We start from the raw sequence: 20,698 nt of genomic DNA on the forward strand, positions 1-20,698 counted from the left end.
CCTTTTTCTATTTTTGCAATCAGCCAGCCCAGCCCAGGCCATCTGCCGTATTATTTTAATACCTTCCATTACTTTTAGTACCTTCCATTACCTTTTACTTTTACTATACATTTTCCCTGTCTGTTAGCATCTATAGTTTTGTCTTTCAGTGTGATTCGACATTAGTTTTGCTCCTTTTACTTTCTCTGATTCCTTTTTGAACTGTTTTTAACTCGAGATCTGTTTGAATGAGGAAAGAGGGACTCATGACCCTGTAGTTTGGTCCCTTTACTTCCCAACCCAACCATTCAACCAACACACAAAAGTTGAGGACACAAATTCCGTCCAGGTGGTAATGGGGTGATGAAGGATGAACATCTGATCACCCTTTGAATTAACCATGCCGAATCTGTTCGTAATCAATCTGACACTGCACCAGTGTGGGGCAAAAGCACAAGAAAAGGAAGATTATAATTATCCACCAGCCCTAAATCCTTGTTTATGATGCTACAGAGAATATTTTGATATAACAATAGTTACTATTATCAATTATTCAGGTATTGTTCAAAGTGATGAAAAATGATTTATGATTTTCAACTAGAGCAAATATTTATTCATTGAAAGCAATACATGTGCATTTCTGATGATCATCAGCCAAGGGAAAGAACAGAGATGTAATGAGAATGGGAATATGAATTAAAAATGCCTGTAATGGCGTTCTGTAATTTCTCGTAGTGCAATGAGGAAGAGGGAAGGATGAGAGAGTTTAAATTTCACGTGCATAGAGCATCTGCATTGTTATGTGATTGATGTCAAGGATCAGAAACATTGCAGATATTGAAAACTAGACATGATATATTACAATGCCTGTAATAGGGACAGACTTTATTAGGTAAACAAGTCTTTCACCATTCTGATTTTACTCACTTCAGTACTGATTGGGTGTTTACATAATGTTGTTTCTCCTTGGGTGTGCCAAGTTGAATTTTATATTTTCTGCAGGTTAATTTGTGTGTCCATATTTGGTTGACAAAGGAAGGTAGGTGTAGGATTATAATGGAAGATAGAGTTGATTTTCATTTTTCTTACATACATTATACAAATCATTTTGGTTTTCTTCCACAATAGAAAGAGTAGCTAAGTAATACATGAAACTGATCAAAGTAACACAGTTATGGCTTTGTTTGTAAACCTCTGAACAGTGATGGAAATAAGCTTCTCGTGATTCCCCATGAACAAGACAAAAGAATCATGCAGAAGGTGCAACATAAGTGATACACAGAACAACTGACATAAGTGGTACAAAGAAAAAGAACCGTGAGAGTGAATTAGTGCTGCTCCATGTGTGTATATAGGCGTGAGTCGCTGGTAGAAGGTAACAGCAGAGATCATGCCGTGTGCACATTTCCTACAAGTGGCTTCTAGTGGCTGGCCTGTGCTGGTACAGTTGGAGATTTATTTAAGTACACTCACATGGCAAGGCTACACTCAGCGCACTCATACACACTAGTAGCAGGATACAGCTATGTACACACTATTCTACATACATACAGAGTTTGTTCAGTGCATATGTGCTAGTATAAAGTAGTTCATGTGTTTAAGGTTGAATTACCGGTAAGCTGTTTTTGTTCTGCGGATCAGTAGGGAAAAAGAGACATTGTACTTGTAATTCAACCTGAAATATGGATTTGTTCTATTAAGACGTAATGGAAGAAATCATAAAAATAGTTCAAATGAGGTGGTTACATATCTAATTTTTTATATTACAAGTAAAATGTCCAGTTACGTACATGCACCTGCCAAACATTGCTAGAAGCACTTCTTTAAGTCTTGATGTAGTTTCTGGAAAGATAATAATGAAATTTTTTGAATGCCCAGATCACTGTGAGAGCAGGGTGCTCTTTCACAGTCTGATAATATGACTCACAAATGCTAAAGTGCAAATTGCAGGCATACGTCTATATTCTGCACTTGGAATAGACAAGCATTGATGCTTATTGAGGAAGCATTAGTCGCAATACAAAATTCAGTTGACATGTCTGGGTGGTAAAGCATATTACAGGTCATTAAAGCTTCTTTGATTTTATCATGGGCTGTTTAGCAATCTGACCAGTACCAAGTAACTTTTCCTAATAAATTCAGCATAGGTTCACAATTTAATATCTGGTTAGGCACAAATCATCTTAAACTGTGCCTAACTCGATAAAGGCATTCAATTGCCTCTTCATTCAAAGGGTTGGAAAGTTCTTTAGTTCTTCATTACATTGATTTTATCATCATCCAGATGAATTCCATGGGGGGTGATTGTATGTCCTAAGAACTTGATACCCTTGTGCCCAAATTTTGACTTTTGGAGGTTGGCAGTTTTGCCAGCCTCTAGGAATTTACTTAACAGTGTTTTAATAAGATCAGTGTGGTCTTTCCGTGTTTGTGTTGCTATCAGTAGGTAATCTACAAACATGGTTACCCTATCAAGTATGTCTGGGCCAAGAATGGAGTCTGGTGTGGCTACGAATACACCCAAATGTCATTTAGGATGAAAGACAATGCCTTAAACTGGTAAATTCTACCTGTGTAGATAAAGAAAGTGTACTGTTTTGACTCTTGGATAAAGGTTTTTGCCAGTAGGAGGAGCAGATATCTATACTGGATGAGGTACTTGACTCCATAAAATTTTGATATTTGTTCCTTGATGTTCTCAAGTCAGGCCCAAATGTGTACAGTATTTTATTAACGCCTCTGGCATCAACAACTACTTGAATACTTCCTCCATGCTTTATTGCAGCTATAGTTGGAATCGTGAACAATGAAGGTTGGGTTAAGGCTTGTTCTGCACACCTACGTCACGCATTCTCTGACAGCCAGTGAGCGTTCAGTAGTGTTCCAAACACTCTGTTCTGAATGCCGTAGCTAATATGAGCATTAAACATGATTTTAGCAAATGGTTTAGTGAATTTTTATTCCATTTGTAGTGAATTGTCATCGCTGGCTGTGGATGTAAGTGATGCATACGCATAAGCATGGGAGAGATGTAATTTGCAGGATGTACGCTTTCTTCAAGCAGAATGTGTGCACGTGCTTGTACCGCAACTGTCGCTTGGAACAATCAACAATGCAATCCTCATCCATGCCTTGACATGCGCGAACTGCCATCGTTCGTATATCAGACTATAGTAGTGAGCTGCAGTATGGACTCATAGAGGGTTCAGTTATATTCCACTCCAACAATATTAGTGTTTCCCTAGTGGCAGCAGTTCCTGTAGCACAGAGAACAGATTAGGCCATATTGGAGAAAGTTTAATGAGGGATGACGCTGAGGTGACACTAATACCGCAATTTTACACTAGAGCTCTCTCTTTAAAGACTTGTGAATACCTTAACAAAATACTTGTTAAGTCGGAGCTATAATATTGCATAAATATGCAGACGCCTGTATTTTATTAACTACTTGTTGCTTAATACAGGTAATAGCACTTATCTCAGATTTCTGTTTGTGCAGTTAATCTTGCTGCTTATTAGCTTCCTTAACACCATTCCCAGACAAAATGTTAATACTGGTATTCTTTTCCCGGAGAAACTCCATACTTAAAATACAGTCCACAAACAAAGAATTATCTACCACAAGTGTGCATGAAATTGCAATATTCTGTAGTCTAACCAGTATGTGGTCCTGCCATTTTGCATTGTGAGACCTGGTACCAATCACTCCCAGTATCTTGCATTTGCTGATAGGTAAGGTTGGTACATCCATACCCTCATATTCTTTTAAACAAGTCAGTGAAAATTATATTGACTGCAACACATTTGTCAAGTATTAGTGTTGTCACTATATTGCCTACTTTGAAATATACACACATCTTGATTGCACAGTTTTTTATTAAGCATTATGTTTCAAAATTTCATCATCAGAATGAAGTTGTGGAATAAAGTGTGCAAGAAAGTAATATGTGCTTAATAACACAAGTATGCATCTTAATAGTTGACATACAGAAATTTCAGTTAGTATTATATTTACATTTAAATCAAAATTTAGTAAAAAGCTCATGAAAGTGAGCACTTAGACTGAACATAATACAGAACTCATCTCATATAGTTATATTTGACAGTGCTGTTGTGTATTCAAAGAGAACTAGTGCCAGATTGACTGTGGCAATTGAGCTATCAATGAAGTAAACAAAGTCTGGTGCTAGCATTAACCATAGAAATTAAGTCAAAGAGTAAGTTTGCTAACAACTGTACATTGCAGTTAACTACATGTCAGAACGTAGTGAACAACTTGACAGAGACACATTTGTGCTACTTTTATGGAGAAGATACTCACATTGACAGCATGAAATGTGCAGCATTAGGTATCATCATCAGCAATGTTGGAGTTCATGGTGTGGGTTCCTGTAGTCATGTCCTAGTTCATGAACCACGGGCAACGTATGAGTGGCCAAGTAAGTGGTCCCGACAGTCAGGATACTAGTTACTTTGGAATAAGGCTGAGCATCTCGGACATATTCTGAGTTGTGGTCACCTTTGTGCTCATACGGCAAAGACTACCAAATCCACCGGTTAGTCCCTCAACCGTTAGGGGTAAAACTCAATGGGACTCGGGGCAAGTAGGCTAGCAACCTGCTTCCCCGGTACTTTAAATATGATGCTGGCAACAATCAGAGCAAAATGCCTCGGACCTTTGGAGGTGACAGAGTCCCACTTCTAACTGACAAACCAGGGACTCCTAAGATACGACTCGGCAAACAAATGGTAATGAGATGGGGAGCTTTTAATATCAATGGGGGCTACTCTGGGAAGAAGGTAGAGCTGGCAGAGGCTGCAAGTAAGATGGGGCTGGATGTTTTAGCTGTTAGTTACATTCGGGTAAGGTGTGAGAAAGAAGAGGAAGTGCGAGAATACAAGGTCTACCTGTCAGGAGTCAAAGCAGGAATAGCACAATGGGGTGTAGGGCTTTACATCAGGAAAGAAATGGAACCCAGCGTAGTTGCAATAAGGTATGTAAACGAACAACTGATGTGGATAGATTTGACAGTGTCTTGCAAGAAAATTAGGATTGTGCCAGTATATTCGCATTGTGAAGGGACAGATCAAGATAAGATGGATAGTTTTTATGATGCACTCAGTGATGTAGTTGTTAGAGTAAAGGACAAGGACAGTGTTCTGCTCATGGGTGATTTTAATGCCAGGATTGGAAATCGAACAGAAGGGTATGAAAAGGTTATGGGTAAATTTGGAGAGGATATGGAGGCCAACAGGAACGGGAAACAACTCTTGGATTTCTGTGCCAGTATGGGCTTAGTAATCACAAACTCCTTTTTTAAACATAAGAACATTCACCGGTATACTTGGGAAGGCAGGGGAACCAGATCTGTCATTGACTATATAATAACAGATCAGGAATTCAGGAAGTCTGTGAGGGACACACGTGTACTCAGGGGATTCTTTGATGGCACTGATCATTATTTAATCTGCAGTGAGATTGGTATTGTGAGACCAAAAGTGCAGGAGGTCAGGTCCATATGTAGGAGGATAAGAGTGGAGAAACTTCAGGATAAGGAAATCAGGCACAAGTACATAACAATGATCTCAGAAAGGTACCAGTTAGTTGAATGTAGTCAATTACAGTCATTTGAAAAGGAATGGACAAGGTACAGGGACACACTACTAGAAGTGGCTAAAGAATGTCTTGGAACAGTAGTGTGTAAAGGTAGGATGAATAAAACAGCTTGGTGGAACGACACAGTCAAGGCAGCCTGTAAAAGGAAAAAGAAGGCGTATCAAAAATGGCTACTTACTAGAACTCAGGTAGACAGAGAAAGTTATGTTGAAGAAAGAAACAAAGCCAAACAGATAATTGCAGCATCCAAGAAGAAATCTTGGGAAGACTTTGGAAACACGTTGGAGACTTTGGGTCAAGCTGCTGGAAAACCATTCTGGAGTGTAATTAGCAGTCTTCGAAAGGGAGGTAAGAAGGAAATGACAAGTATTTTGGAGAGGTCGGGAAAACTACTTGTGAATCCTGTGGATTCCTTGGGCAGATGGAGGGAATATTTTGAAGAGTTGCTCAATGTAGGTGAAAATACGATCAGTAATGTTTCAGATTTCGATGTACAATGGGATAGGAATGAGGATGGAAATAGGATCACATTTGAGGAAGTGGTGAAAATGGTCAATAGATTGCAGTGCGATAAAGCAGCTGGGGTGGATGAAATTAAGTCGGAACTCATCAAATACAGTGGAATGTCAGGTCTTAAATGGCTACACAGGATAATTGAAATGGCCTGGGAGTCGGGACAGGTTCCATCAGACTGGACAAAAGCAGTAATCACACCAATCTTTAAACATGGAAACAGGAAAGATTGTAACAACTACAGAGGTATCTCTTTAATCAGTGTTGTGGGTAAAATCTTCTCGGGTATTGTTGAAAGGAAAGTGCGAGTATTAGTTGAGGACCAATTGGATGAAAATCAGTGTGGGTTTAGTCCTCTTAGAGGTTGTCAGGACCAGATCTTTAGCTTATGGCAAATAATGGAGAAGTGTTATGAATGGAATAGGGAATTGTATCTATGCTTTATAGATCTAGAAAAGGCATATGACCGGGTTCCTAGGAGGAAGTTATTGTCTGTTCTACGAGATTATGGAATAGGAGGCAAACTTTTGCAAGCAATTAAAGGTCTTTACATGGATAGTCAGGCAGCAGTTAGAGTTGACGGTAAATTGAGTTCATGGTTCAGAGTAGTTTCAGGGGTATGACAAGGCTGCAACCTGTCTCCACTGTTGTTCATATTATATATGGATCATATGTTGAAAACAATAGACTGGCTGGGTGAGATTAAGATGTGTGAACACAAAATAAGCAGTCTTGCATATGCTGATGACTTAGTTGTGATGGCAGATTCGATTGAAAGTTTGCAAAGTAATATTTCAGAGCTAGATCAGAAATGTAAGGACTATGGTATGAAGATTAGCATCTCCAAAACGGAAGTAATGTCAGTGGGAAAGAGATATAAACGGATTGAGTGCCAAATAGGAGGAACAAAGTTAGAACAGGTGGACAGTTTCAAGTACTTAGGATGCATATTCTCACAGGATGGCAACATAATGAAAGAACTGGAAGCGAGGTGTAGCAAAGCTAATGCAGTGAGTGCTCAGCTACGATCTACTCTCTTCTGCAAGAAGGAAGTCAGTACCAAGACTAAGTTATCTGTGCACCGTTCAATCTTTCGACCAACTTTGTTGTATGGGAGCGAAAGCTGGGTGGATTCAGGGTACCTTATCAATAAGGTTGAGGTAAGGGATATGAAAGTAGCTAGGATGATTGCAGGTACTAGTAGATGGGAACAATGGCAGGAGGGTGTCCACAATGAGGAAATCAAAGAAAAACTGGGAGTGAACTCTATAGATGTAGCAGTCAGGGCGAACAGGCTTAGATGGTGGGGTCATGTTACACGCATGGGAGAAGCAAGGTTACCCAAGAGACTCATGGGTTCAGCAGTAGAGGGTAGGAGGAGTCGGGGCAGACCAAGGAGAAGGTACCTGGATTCGGTTAAGAATGATTTTGAAGTAATAGGCTTAACATCAGAAGAGGCACCAATGTTAGCACGGAATAGGGGATCATGGAGGAATTTTATAAAGGGGACTATGCTCCAGGCTGAATGCTGAAAGGTATAATCAGTCTTAAATGATGATGATGATGATGATGATGGTGATCAGCAATGTTAGTCAGTAATCAAAACAGAAGACATATTTGCAACCCATAAATGGTATGGTTCAATATAAACAGAAAACAGATGTAGATCAGAACTAAAATACAAGTTATGAAAGAGTAAGTTTACAACCATCAATGAAGAAAATGTTATGTGTCAGCAAATGTAGTCATATTACCATAGTCTAACAAGAAAGAGGTCACATACAATATAACAATTTAGATAAGCCTAGATGAATATGGAAATGGAGAACTATGTCTAACAAAATAAGCTTGTTGAAATGGTAACAAAACCCAAACATTCTACTTTGATAAGGTTAATCACAATGTAATGTACATCTAATATAATTAAATTCAACATAAGAAATTAAATTTACTACGCCCATAATGCTGAACCCATGGTGAGGAAATACATGCGTATTGTGATAAAACTGTAAAGTGAGTCAAATGAATAACACAAAGTACTAATGTTGGCAAAATGCAAAGTACCAATGCACTACACAGCACCTTTAATTAAAGGTGCGAGGCAGGTACATTGTGGTAGCAGCCTGCGAGAACAGTGGCTCCATCTGTTGGAGTGGAGTGAATCTATATAGAAAGGCTGGCAATGTAGCCACGTCAGATTGGCCCATGAAAAACAGTGGCACCATCTATGAGGGTGGAAGATAATAGTGTGCATATGGCTATAATGGTTGCACCATATACAGCTCATGAATTCTATATGATTATGGCTATTGTAGCAATCTTAGATCAGTTGGGTCAAATCTGAGATACATTTTGTATAGTGTCTTCAAATAAATCTAAGAACCAGTTCCTACTGAAAAAATTCTGGTCATTAAATAACTAATGCAACTGACAGATCGTATGTGTACATATTTCGAATTCTTCCGAAATATCTAACAGATGACTATGAGGGACAATGTGCAAAACCTCAGCTCCTTCAGCTGTCGGCAGCAAGTCGTGCTAGTTTTCAAATGCTATCCCAGAGCACTGGCATTAGAGGGATATGAATGCTCTCTGTATCTAGTAATGAAATCTTTCCCCGTCTTACCAATATAGAAATTACTGCAATCACCACATTGTTTTTTATATACACATGGTTTAGTAAAATATTTCTCTGTTTCAGTCCTACAGCATGTGTAAGTTACCTCTCATTTTAAATGAAGCATTGACATTAGCCTTTTTCAAAACTGTTGCTGGCTTGTCACAGTGTGAATCACTGTATGTTAGACTAACAAAACAACTTTATTTATCCTCTTTTTTGACTACTTTGAATTTCTTCTTCTACATAGATTAAAACAGTTTACAAATAAAATGAGCATTATACCATGTTTGCTACCCTGCTTGAGCAATTGTCTGGAATTCCTTACACCATGCATCCTGATTTATATCTATCCTCAAAATTCTGCAGTGTTTGGATGACATGAATCTTTATCAGTTACATCATCAGTGCAAATGGATTTTTTGAAATACTCTGAAAATAAGATTGTTGTCTTTCCTAGAAATAGAGAGATCTAAATAATTTAATGAATTGTTCACTTCCTCTTCAAAAATGAATTTATATTAGGGTGCAAGGAACTGAAATGGGCGCATAAATTAGAAATGTCTTCATCACATCCTTCATATAATAATAATATGTGAACTACATAATGATCATATGATTTAGCTTTTGCTACAAATTCTGAATGTGATTAAAAAAACGTGCATTCCAAATGATTGACAAAAATCTCTGCCAGGGTACCAGTAAGTGGACTACCAAGAGCTAAGCCATTTGGGTGAGAGTAGAATTTGTAATTGAAGGTAAAGGCATTGAAAGACAAGAACAGTTATAGTAATTCAATTAATTCCACATCATCATGAGGGGAAAGCATGTTATGGGTCACTAAATTCTTTGTAATTATATCAAGAGCTTCATTAATTGGTATACATGAGTACAGATTAACAATATCCAGTGAAGTTAAATGGGTACCATCCCGGTACTTCAACGATTTTTGTTTTGTTCATTAATTCATAGGAATATTTATACAAAACGTATTTGGAAAAGTAGAAGCTTTAATGTTTTGTTTAAAAATCTGTTAAGTTTAAAATTAGTGCTGGAACAATTATTAACAGTTGACTTTGGAGGCCTGATTCCTAACATAATCTAACTGTAATAATTGTGAAAAGAAAGATACAATGGCACTAATGCTATGAACAACTGCCACTAATAGTTTAATTGTGTACACTGTTTTTACTGAGAGGCTCTTACTTTGTGTAATAGCAACATTTTCCATTAAAGTACACTCCTGGAAATTGAAATAAGAACACCGTGAATTCATTGTCCCAGGAAGGGGAAACTTTGACACATTCCTGGGGTCAGATACATCACATGATCACACTGACAGAACCACAGGCACATAGACACAGGCAACAGAGCATGCACAATGTCGGCACTAGTACAGTGTATATCCACCTTTCGCAGCAATGCAGGCTGCTATTCTCCCATGGAGACGATCGTAGAGATGCTGGATGTAGTCCTGTGGAACGGCTTGCCATGCCATTTCCACCTGGCGCCTCAGTTGGACCAGCGTTCGTGCTGGACGTGCAGACCGCGTGAGACGACGCTTCATCCAGTCCCAAACATGCTCAATGGGGGACAGATCCGGAGATCTTGCTGGCCAGGGTAGTTGACTTACACCTTCTAGAGCACGTTGGGTGGCACGGGATACATGCGGACGTGCATTGTCCTGTTGGAACAGCAAGTTCCCTTGCCGGTCTAGGAATGGTAGAACGATGGGTTCGATGACGGTTTGGATGTACCGTGCACTATTCAGTGTCCCCTCGACGATCACCAGTGGTGTACGGCCAGTGTAGGAGATCGCTCCCCACACCATGATGCCGGGTGTTGGCCCTGTGTGCCTCGGTCGTATGCAGTCCTGATGGTGGCGCTCACCTGCACGGCGCCAAACACGCATACGACCATCATTGGCACCAAGGCAGAAGCGACTCTCATCGCTGAAGATGACACGTCTCCATTCGTCCCTCCATTCACGCCTGTCGCGACACCACTGGAGGCGGGCTGCACGATGTTGGGGCGTGAGCGGAAGACGGCCTAACGGTGTGCGGGACCGTAGCCCAGCTTCATGGAGACGGTTGCGAATGGTCCTCGCCGATACCCCAGGAGCAACAGTGTCCCTAATTTGCTGGGGAGTGGCGCTGCGGTCCCCTACGGCACTGCGTAGGATCCTACGGTCTTGGCGTGCATCCGTGCGTCGCTGTGGTCCGGTCCCAGGTCGACGGGCACGTGCACCTTCCGCCGACCACTGGCGACAACATCAATGTACTGTGGAGACCTCACGCCCCACGTGTTGAGCAATTCGGCGGTACGTCCACCCGGCCTCCCGCATGCCCACTATACGCCCTCGCTCAAAGTCCGTCAACTGCACATACGGTTCAAGTCCACGCTGTCGCGGCATGCTACCAGTGTTAAAGACTGCGATGGAGCTCCGTATGCCACGGCAAACTGGCTGACACTGACGGCGGCGGTGCACAAATGCTGCGCAGCTAGCGCCATTCGACGGCCAACACCGCGGTTCCTGGTGTGTCCGCTGTGCCGTGCGTGTGATCATTGCTTGTACAGCCCTCTCGCAGTGTCCGGAGCAAGTATGGTGGGTCTGACACACCGGTGTCAATGTGTTTTTTTTTCCATTTCCAGGAGTGTACTTCTGTGTTAGGCTGATTAATACTCGTCTTAATATTTCCTGCTGTGGCATTTTTATGGACTGCTTTGAATTAAAACAATTCAGATAACTAATGCTACTGGAACTGGAGATTATTACAGTTGATTATCCCATGTCACTTTCAAGGGTTTTTTATTTTTTTATTTTAGAAATGGTGTCTGATTGTTTGAACTTGTTCATTATCTTGTTCAGGCTTACACAAAGCATTTAATCTGTGATATCCACACACATTTAAATACATGAGTGAAGTGGTATAATATTCTTCCAAGCATGTACAATACTTCATAAATGATTTTATAAATATTAAATGTCTTCATTTTAGGTTTCTTAATGATCTTTTTCCTAAGATTCGAGATAAATTGCACGAGTTGCAACGTCAGCTGGCATCTGCTAAGATCCTCCGTAATAATGGAATTCCTAAAGCGGTATCCTACATACGAGATATTGCTAATAATGGTCCTGCTGTGAAGCAGTTGCTTAGCAGGTTGGCAAGATCACTTGCAAAGAGGTGAGTGAATAAGGAATATAAATTGCGTTTTGGTGCAGCAGGATAGAGACTGTGCTTCCTCTTATAGTTTGATATCACCATTTTGGAAAATTTGCTTGTATTTAGAGAACAACTTTAAGATTTTTTTGAATTTTTGTTGGTAAATTGTATAGTCTTTACTTGCATTTAATTTACAAAACATGTTACCGAGGAACTCTGAAGCAAAATTTAACTTATAACAACTAATTCAACATGAGCAAGTGAATGATGCTCTTTCAGGCTGGTCGATGTTTGTGGTTGTGTAGATAATTATTCTTCTTACCAGAATAAAATCTTTTGAAACCTCCTTGATTTCACTAGTTTGCTTTATCTGTGTCAAATTTGTGTGAGTTTTTAAATATCGTGCATGCAATTCCCATACTTGACAAAACATTCAAGTAATAATATGATGTATTACATAAAGACCGAGCGAGGTGGCGCAGTGGTTAGACACTGGACTCGCATTCGGGAGGACGACGGTTCAATCCCGCGTCTGGCCATCCTGATTTAGGTTTTCCGTGATTTCCCTAAATCGCTCCAGGCAAATGCCGGGATGGTTCCTTTCAAAGGGCACGGCCGACTTCCTTCCCTTCCCTTTCCTTCCCTAATCCGATGAGACCGATGACCTCGCTGTCTGGTCTCCTTCCCCAAACCAACCAACCAACTATTACATAAAGATAAGCTTTTAATTCTTGGTAATATAATCCATGAGAAGGTATATTTTAATGTGTACTGTAATATAATGGAAAATAATGGCTCATTCAGTTCTATAATTAACCTTTTCCATCAGGTGCATTGTTCATGCCATATTTCCTCAGTTGTTATCCTTCCATCTTATTATGGACGTTCCTCTTTTTGTGATTCTGTCGGCTTTTCTGGAATGTCATACAGACAGCAGTCTTTTTTCATGACATAGTGTCATCATGCTCTGCTCAATGAAGCCCTCCCATCTTCATTACTTGGACAATGTTATGAAGTTTGTACAGTGTCTTAAAACTCATGTTTCCTAACCCTCTGTTCTAGGAAGTGGTCATCCTTAACATACCACGAGGTAAAATTTCTGATTCAAGGTGCACTTGCACCAGATACCTTGGAATACCATCCCGACAATACACATGCAGGACCCCTCTCCTCTCTCCCCCCTCTTCCTTCCCTTTGCCCCTCCTCTCTCCATCCCTCTCTGCCACTCCTCTCCCTCCCTCCCTCCCTCTCTGCCCCTCCTCTCCCTCCCTCCCTCTCTGCCCCACCTCTCCCTCCCTCCCTCTCTGCCCCACCTCTCCCTCCCTCCCTCTCTGCCCCACCTCTCCCTCCCTCCCTCTCTGCCCCTCCTCACCCTCTCTGCCCCTCCTCTCCCTCCCTCCCTCTCTGCCCCTCCTCTCCCTCCCTCCCTCTCTGCCCCTCCTCTCCCTCCCTCCCTCTCTGCCCCTCCTCTCCCTCCCTCCCTCTCTGCCCCTCCTCTCCCTCCCTCTCTCTCTCTGCCCCTCCTGTCCCTCCCTCCCTCTCTGCCCCTCCTCTCCCTCCCTCCCTCTCTGCCCCTCCTCTCCCTCCCTCACTCTCTGACCCTCCTCTCCCTCCCTCACTCTCTGACCCTTCCCCCCTCCCCCCTCTCTCCCCCCTCCCTCCCCTACGCTCTCTCTGCCCCTCCTCTCTCTCTCTCTCTCTCTCTCTCTTTGCCCCTCCTCCTCTCTCTCTCTCTCTCTCTCTCTCTCTCTCTCTCTCTCTCTCTCTCTTTGCCCCTCCTCTCTCTCTCTCTCTCTCTCTCTCTCTCTCTTTGCCCCTCCTCTCTCTTTCTCTCTCTCGGGCCCCCCCCCCCGCGCGCTCTCTCTCTCTCTCTCTCTCTCTCTCTCTCTCTCTCTCTCTCTCTCTCTCTCTCTCTCTCGGCCACCCCCCCGCGCTCTCTCTTTCTCGGCCACCCCCCCGCGCTCTCTCTTTCTCGGCCCCCCCCCCGCGCTCTCTCTCTGCCCCCCCCCCCCGCGCTCTCTCTCTCTCTCGGCCCCCCCCCCCCGCGCTCTCTCTCTCTCTCGGCCCCCCCCCGCGCTCTCTCTCTCTCGGCCCCCCCCCGCGCTCTCTCTCTCTCGGCCCCCCCCCCGCGCTCTCTCTCTCTCGGCCCCCCCCCCCGCGCTCTCTCTCTCTCTCGGCCCCCCCCGCGCTCTCTCTCTCTCGGCCCCCCCCCCGCGCTCTCTCTCTCTCGGCCCCCCCCTGCGCTCTCTCTCTCTCGGCCCCCCCCCCGCGCTCTCTCTCTTTCGCCCCCCCCCCCGCGCTCTCTCTCTTTCGCCCCCCCCCCCGCGCTCTCTCTCTCGGCCCCCCCCCCCCCGCGCTCTCTCTCTCGGCCCCCCCCCCCTGCGCTCTCTCTCTCGGCCCCCCCCCCCCGCTCTCTCTCTCGGCCCCCCCCCCGCGCTCTCTCTCTCGGCCCCCCCCGCGCTCTCTCTCTCTCTCGGCCCCCCCCGCGCTCTCCCTCTCTCTCGGCCCCCCCCCCCGCGCTTTCTCTCTCGGCCCCCCCCCCGCGCTCTCTCTCTCGGCCCCCCCGCGCTCTCTCTCTCTGCCCCCCCCCCCCGCGCTCTCTCTCTCTCCTGCCTCCCCCCCCCCCACGCTCTCTCTCTCTTGCCTCCCCCCCCACGTGCTCTCTCTCTTGCCCCCGGCCCCCCCGCGCTCTCTCTCTCTGCCCCCCCCGCTCTCTCTCTCTGCCCCCCCCCACTCTCTCTCTCTCTGACCCCCCCCCCCCCCCCGCTTTCTCTCTCTCTGACCCCCCCCCGCTTTCTCTCTCTCTCTCTGCCCCCCCGCTCTCTCTCTCTCTCTGCCCCCCCTCCCCCGCTCTCTCTCTCTCTCTCTCTCTCTCTCTCTCTCTCTCTCTCTCAGCCCCCACCCCTCCTCCCCCCTCACCCTCCACTGCACCTCCGTCCCCCATCCCTCCTCTCCCCTCCTCTTCCACCTCCCTCCCCCATCCCTCCTCTCCCCTCCTCCTCCACTGCACCTCCCTCCCCCATCCCTCCTCTCCCCTCCTCCACCACTGCACCTCCCTTCTCTCACCTCCTCACCATCTCCCTGTCTGCTCCCTCCGCCTCTCTGCTCCCTCTCCCTCCCTTTTCTCTTTCCCCCTCCCTCCTCTGCCACTGACCCTCCACCCTCGTTTGGCTCTGTATCTGTCTATTGATCACTTGCTCTGTGGACACTCCTCCCCTTTGTTTAATTTTTGTTGTTCTTGCAGCAAGGTTTTATGGATGTGTATCATTTTCATATTGTATTTTGTTTTTGACTTTGACAATAGACTTACAGTGAGATATCTGTTACAACTGTCTTAATGTTGTCTGACTGCACAATTGCTGCATAGACCAGTGGGTAAATACTGCACGTGTTTGTATCCAGCTTATTAGCTTTTATGTTTTGTTTCACTTGCATTCCCTGTGTTTCAGAATCTCTTCACCTTCTAAGTCTCAGTGGGAGCAACTACTGAATGATATTTTGACACTGCAAGAAAAGGTGTTCAGGTGCATCCCCACAAAAGAATGTTATGAGGTTTGTGAATGTGTTTGCCTGTTACTTAATGCAAAAATCTATTTTCACCCCTTGTGTGAATTTTGTACTATCTTGTGTTTAGATATATGCTGAAACTCTGCTGTCATCAGGTGATAAAAAAAATATTGCAGAAGCATCCACTATTTTGGAGTGTCGGAAGTCAGCTGTGATTCCTAAAATGGTATCATTTGACCGCAGTGTTAAATTGGTTCTGCAGGTTGCAAGGGAATATTTTGACTCATCTGGAGATTTGCTTTGCCCAGCAATGGAACTCGCAAAGTAAGTATCAGTTGAACAGAATAATCTTTGTGTCTTATTTAGGTATTTCTATTTTTCATGTAACATTGTAAATAATAGTAGTAGTTTCATGACTTTGACCTTGATGTGATTAAACTTAGGAGTATTTGTCTGTTTACAAAATATATTAAAATTAGCAATTAGATGAGCAACTGTAATTGCAAATTAGTCATGTCATTCTTCAGTTCATGACAAAAGAGAAAGCAATAGGAAATGACTGCCTGTGTTTGTCCACTTAATGATTTATATGTTTTATTGATGTGCATTGGCTAAAAATTGTTGAGAGATAATGTCTGGAGATCCTCATATGTTTGATAATGTAGACACATTTGATAGATATTTGGTGATAGTTATTTGATGGTAGAAGGGTGACAGATAACATTTTGATCTTCAACTTTTATATGAACAGAATTTAATCTTAGGTTTTATTAACCAGATCAGTTATGATGGCTGCTGCACACTAATTGATTGCTATTTGTATGTATATTCTTCATTTCGAGTGGTCAGTTTGTCTATTTAGCATCCTTGAAAGATAAACGCAATCACTTATATTTTCAACAATGTAGGAAAAGATTGCTACCTACCATAATGATGACAAGTTAAGTTGCACACACATAAGCTTTCAGCCACTGCTTTTGTCAGAAAAAGAAAGAGAAACCCACACCAATCATTCATAGAAATAAGCACACCTTACACACATATGACTGGCAACTCAGACAGCCCAGACCAGAATGCAACTGCCATATGGAATGGAATGGGTTGAGGAAGGGGAAGGGATAGCAGTGCAGGGGTAGGAGGAGAGAGAGCAGAAACTACACTGCCAACAGGCACAGCGTTGGGAGGTTGTGGGACAGGGAGATGGGGACAACAGAGTTAAAAAGTGGGGAAAGGTGGGTGGGCGCATTGACAAGGGTGGGAGACAATAATGGGGCGGAGATGGTTTAATAGAGGGGATGCAAACTGTTGGATGGAGGATATGGGGACAGTAAGTATCCCTTATATTGTGCTGCCTGTTGCAATAGTCTGAAGTTATCCCTTCTTCTTCAAACAACTGTATCAAGTTTAAAAATGAGAAAATGAGCAATTAACAGTTTTGTTTTATCATTGTTGTATAATTTAATGTAATTATTTCTTTTCAGCAATTAATTATATAGTGTATCTCAAAAGGTACAGTACAAGTTTGATCTGCCAAAGCACCCAAACTAATTAAGACATTCACACCATGTTCACCATTTGTAACACACTATGTCACAAAGTTTTATGTCATTCAGTCAATTACAATACGTGCACCTTTTGCGACATGCACAACATCCAGTCTGTGATCGGAGGCTTTCCCAGCGTATGTGTTGTTTCCAGGGCTCTCGGGTGTCCAGCCAGATGCGATCGTTGCAGTCCCACGATATTTCAGCGAATAACCTTTCCGCCATCATCAGGTTGTCCTGATGAATGGTCTGTCTGCTCATTGTCAGTGTTATTTATGTCTGTCAGTCAGGCTTTGATTCCATGCGCCGACAGTCCAATTGCGGCCGCTGAACTTCTGGTTGCGGCCGCCGACATTCTGTTTGCGAGCACTGACGCTTCGATTGTGGCCGCTGACACCCAGGTGTGTGCCCACCCCGGAGTCGCGCCGGGTGGTGGAAGATGCAGAAACCTGTGGAGTGTCCTCTGCAGCCGTCGTAGGAGGGTCTTGTGTCCGCTTGTGGCGTGACTCTTTGATGTAGTTAAGTAATGGTTGACATGCCTTGCTTAGTTGAAAACCTGTGTCTCGGCTTGTGAGATTGTCCATTATGTGAATTTCAATGGCCTCCTTGAAGATGCTGTCCCAGTAAAAACTGGTAGGGGCCAGAATCTTGGTCTCTTTGTATTTCGCGTTGTGTCCGGTTTCCAAACAGTGTTCTGCCAGTGCCAATTTGGTGGGCTGGCCTAGGCGCGTGTGGTGTTGGTGTTCTTTGCAGCGGTCTTCGACTGTTCAGATTGTTTGACCGATGTACGATTTGCCACAACTACATGGAATATTATATACGCCTGCTTTCTTGAGGCCAAATCCGTCTTTCACTGTCCCCAGTAGGGTCTGTTTCTTGGATGGTGGTCGGAAGAATGTGTCAGTTTTGTGTTGTCAAACAATCCAAACAGTTGAAGAAGACTGCAAAGAACACCAACGCCATACGCAGCTAGGCCAGCCCACCAAATCGGCACTGGCAGAGCACTGTTTGGAAATTGGACACAACGCGAAATACGAAGAGACCAAGATTCTGCCCCCTACCAGTTTCTACTGGGACAGCATCTTCAGGGTGGCCATTGAAATTCGCATAATGGACAATTTCATAAACCGAGACACAGGTTTCAACTAAGCAAGGCATGGCAACCATTACTTAACTCCATCAAGGAGTCATGCCACGAGTGGACACAAGACCCTTCTGCAATGGCCGCAGAGGACATTCCACAGGATTCTGCATCTTCCACCACCTGGCATGACACCGGGGTGGGAGCGGACCTGGGTCGGCGCTCAACGGATTGTCGGCGGCCGCAATCGAAGCGTTGGTGCCCGCAAACGGATTGTCGGCACTTGCAGACGGAATGTCGGCGGCCACAACCGGAAGTTCGGCGGCCACAATCGGACCGTTGGCGCAGGGAATCGAATCCTGACTGACGGACATAAATAACACTGACAATGAGCAGACAGACCATTCCATCAGAACCACCTGATGATGGCGGAAAGATTATTCGCCGAAATACCGTGGGACTTCAACAATCGCATCCGGCTGGACACCCGAGAACCCTGGAAACAACATCCAGTCTGTATTCAAGCTCTATCTGCACTCGTTGCAACATATCCAGATCAACCGTGGCATGCACCAATAATTCAGTTCTTTAAATCAATTATGTGATTGACAGGTGTTTGGTAGACTTTGTCCTTGATATACCCCCATAGAAAGAAGTCCATCAGTGTAATGCCAGGCGACCTAGGAGGCCAAGAAATTCAACCACCCCTGCCAATCCAGCCATCTGGTAACACCTCGTCTAGAACATTTTGCATAGTCTGAGCCCAATGTGATGCACCATCTTGTTGGAAAACAACTGTGTCATGGCAGTCTTCCAGTTGTGCTAACGTAAACAGCTCCAGTTTATCAAGTTAGTTGTTAGAATTAACTGATTTTTTGTGTGGGAAAGAATGGGCCCCGCAGTGAGATCAACCGTGCAGCAAAACCACACATTCACTTTTGGCTTGACACAGTATGTGGACTGATTGTGCCCCAGATGTTGTGAACATTGTGTTTATTTACCTTACCACACACATGGGATATGGTTTTGTTTGAAAATGTTGTCTAGAAAATTTCTGTCCTCCTCTAAATGGTGAAGAATGTTCACAGTGTACAGCATATGTTGTCTTTTCATTTGGTTTCAATGTGTGCGGCAGTTGCAGTTGGTATGGATACATCTGTCAACATTTCTGGATGACCCGGTTCATGGTCCTGCGACACCCTCCCAAAACAATTCTGCAGTGAACGTTGAAATGCCATCTGTTTCTGTTCTGTGTCAGCTTCACTTGTCCCAGGTCTTCCATTATGATGCTTTGTATCAAGTCTTCCTGTTCTGACCATCACCAGCTCTCTTGTTGGCCAAAGTTGATTCATTAATTTTTTAAGTAAGTTGCTAAATTTGGTGACTGGTCAGATTTTCACAGCACTTGCCTCACTGAGATAGACATTCACTGCAGTGAGAGATAGCATCATCGAATTTAAATAACCAGTTTTATCAATAATACTCACCTTTTTTGTTGCTGTTCTTTGTTGTGAGTTGTAAGCTTGATATCCATTTCCTTTCTTTGGTTTAACTTTTTATGACCATCTAGAGGATGATTGGGTTGCTTCAACGAAATTGTGTAAGCAGTTATCGACTTTCTGATAAATGTTGTTGTTGTTGTTGTTGTTGTGGTCTTCAGTCCTGAGACTGGTTTGATGCAGCTCTCCATGCTACTCTATCCTGTGCAAGCTTCTTCATCTCCCAGTACCTACTGCAACCTACATCCTTCTGAATCTGCTTAGTGTATTGATCTCTTGGTCTCCCTCTACGATTTTTACCCTCCACGCTGCCCTCCAATGTTAAATTTGTGATCCCTTGATGCCTCAAAACATGTCCTACCAACCGATCCCTTCTTCTAGTCAAGTTGTGAGACAAACTTCTCTTCTCCCCAATCCTATTCAATACCTCCTCATTAGTTACGTGATCTACCCACCTTATCTTCAGCATTCTTCTGTAGCACCACATTTCGAAAGCTTCTATTATCTTCTTGTCCAAACTGGTTATCGTCCATGTTTCACTTCCATACATGGCTACACTCCATACAATACTTTCAGAAACGACTTCCTGACACTTAAATCTATACTCGATGTTAACGAATTTCTCTTCTTCAGAAACGATTTCCTTGCCATTGCCAATCTACATTTTGTATCCTCTCTACTTCGACCATCATCAGTTATTTTACTCCCTAAATAGCAAAACTCCTTTACTACTTTAAGTGTCTCATTTCCTAATCTAATCCCCTCAGCATCACCCGATTTAATTTGACTACATTCCATTATCCTCGTTTTGCTTTTGTTGATGTTCATCTTATATCCTCCTTTCAAGACACTGTCCATTCCGTTCAACTGCTCTTCCAAGTCCTTTGCTGTTTCTGACAGAATTACAATGTCATCGGCGAACCTCAAAGTTTTTACTTCTTCTCCATGAATTTTAATACCTACTCCGAATTTTTCTTTTGTTTCCTTTACTGCTTGCTCAATATACAGATTGAATAACATCGAGGAGAGGCTACAACCCTGTCTCACTCCTTTCCCAACCACTGCTTCCCCTTCATGCCCCTCGACTCTTATAACTGCCATCTGGTTTCTGTACAAATTGTAAATAGCCTTTCGCTCCTTGTATTTTACCCCTGCCACCTTCAGAATTTGAAAGAGA

The 20,698-nt window shown here is 43.6% G+C and overlaps 1 protein-coding gene across 2 annotated transcripts in view; it reads left to right on the forward strand.

Annotated features, from left to right (window-relative positions):
• LOC126483846 (NBAS subunit of NRZ tethering complex-like) overlaps positions 1-20,698 on the forward strand; it is a 405,587-nt gene that overhangs the window by 120,060 nt on the left and 264,829 nt on the right. For both annotated transcript variants that reach the window (XM_050107060.1, XM_050107061.1), the window contains exons 20-22: positions 11,726-11,911; positions 15,340-15,442; positions 15,525-15,721. In XM_050107060.1, coding sequence (XP_049963017.1) covers positions 11,726-11,911; positions 15,340-15,442; positions 15,525-15,721 — 486 coding nt within the window. The remainder of the gene's footprint in view (positions 1-11,725; positions 11,912-15,339; positions 15,443-15,524; positions 15,722-20,698) is intronic.

This window comes from Schistocerca serialis, chromosome 6 (assembly GCF_023864345.2).
Source record: "Schistocerca serialis cubense isolate TAMUIC-IGC-003099 chromosome 6, iqSchSeri2.2, whole genome shotgun sequence".
Taxonomy (NCBI): Eukaryota; Metazoa; Arthropoda; class Insecta; order Orthoptera; family Acrididae; genus Schistocerca; species Schistocerca serialis.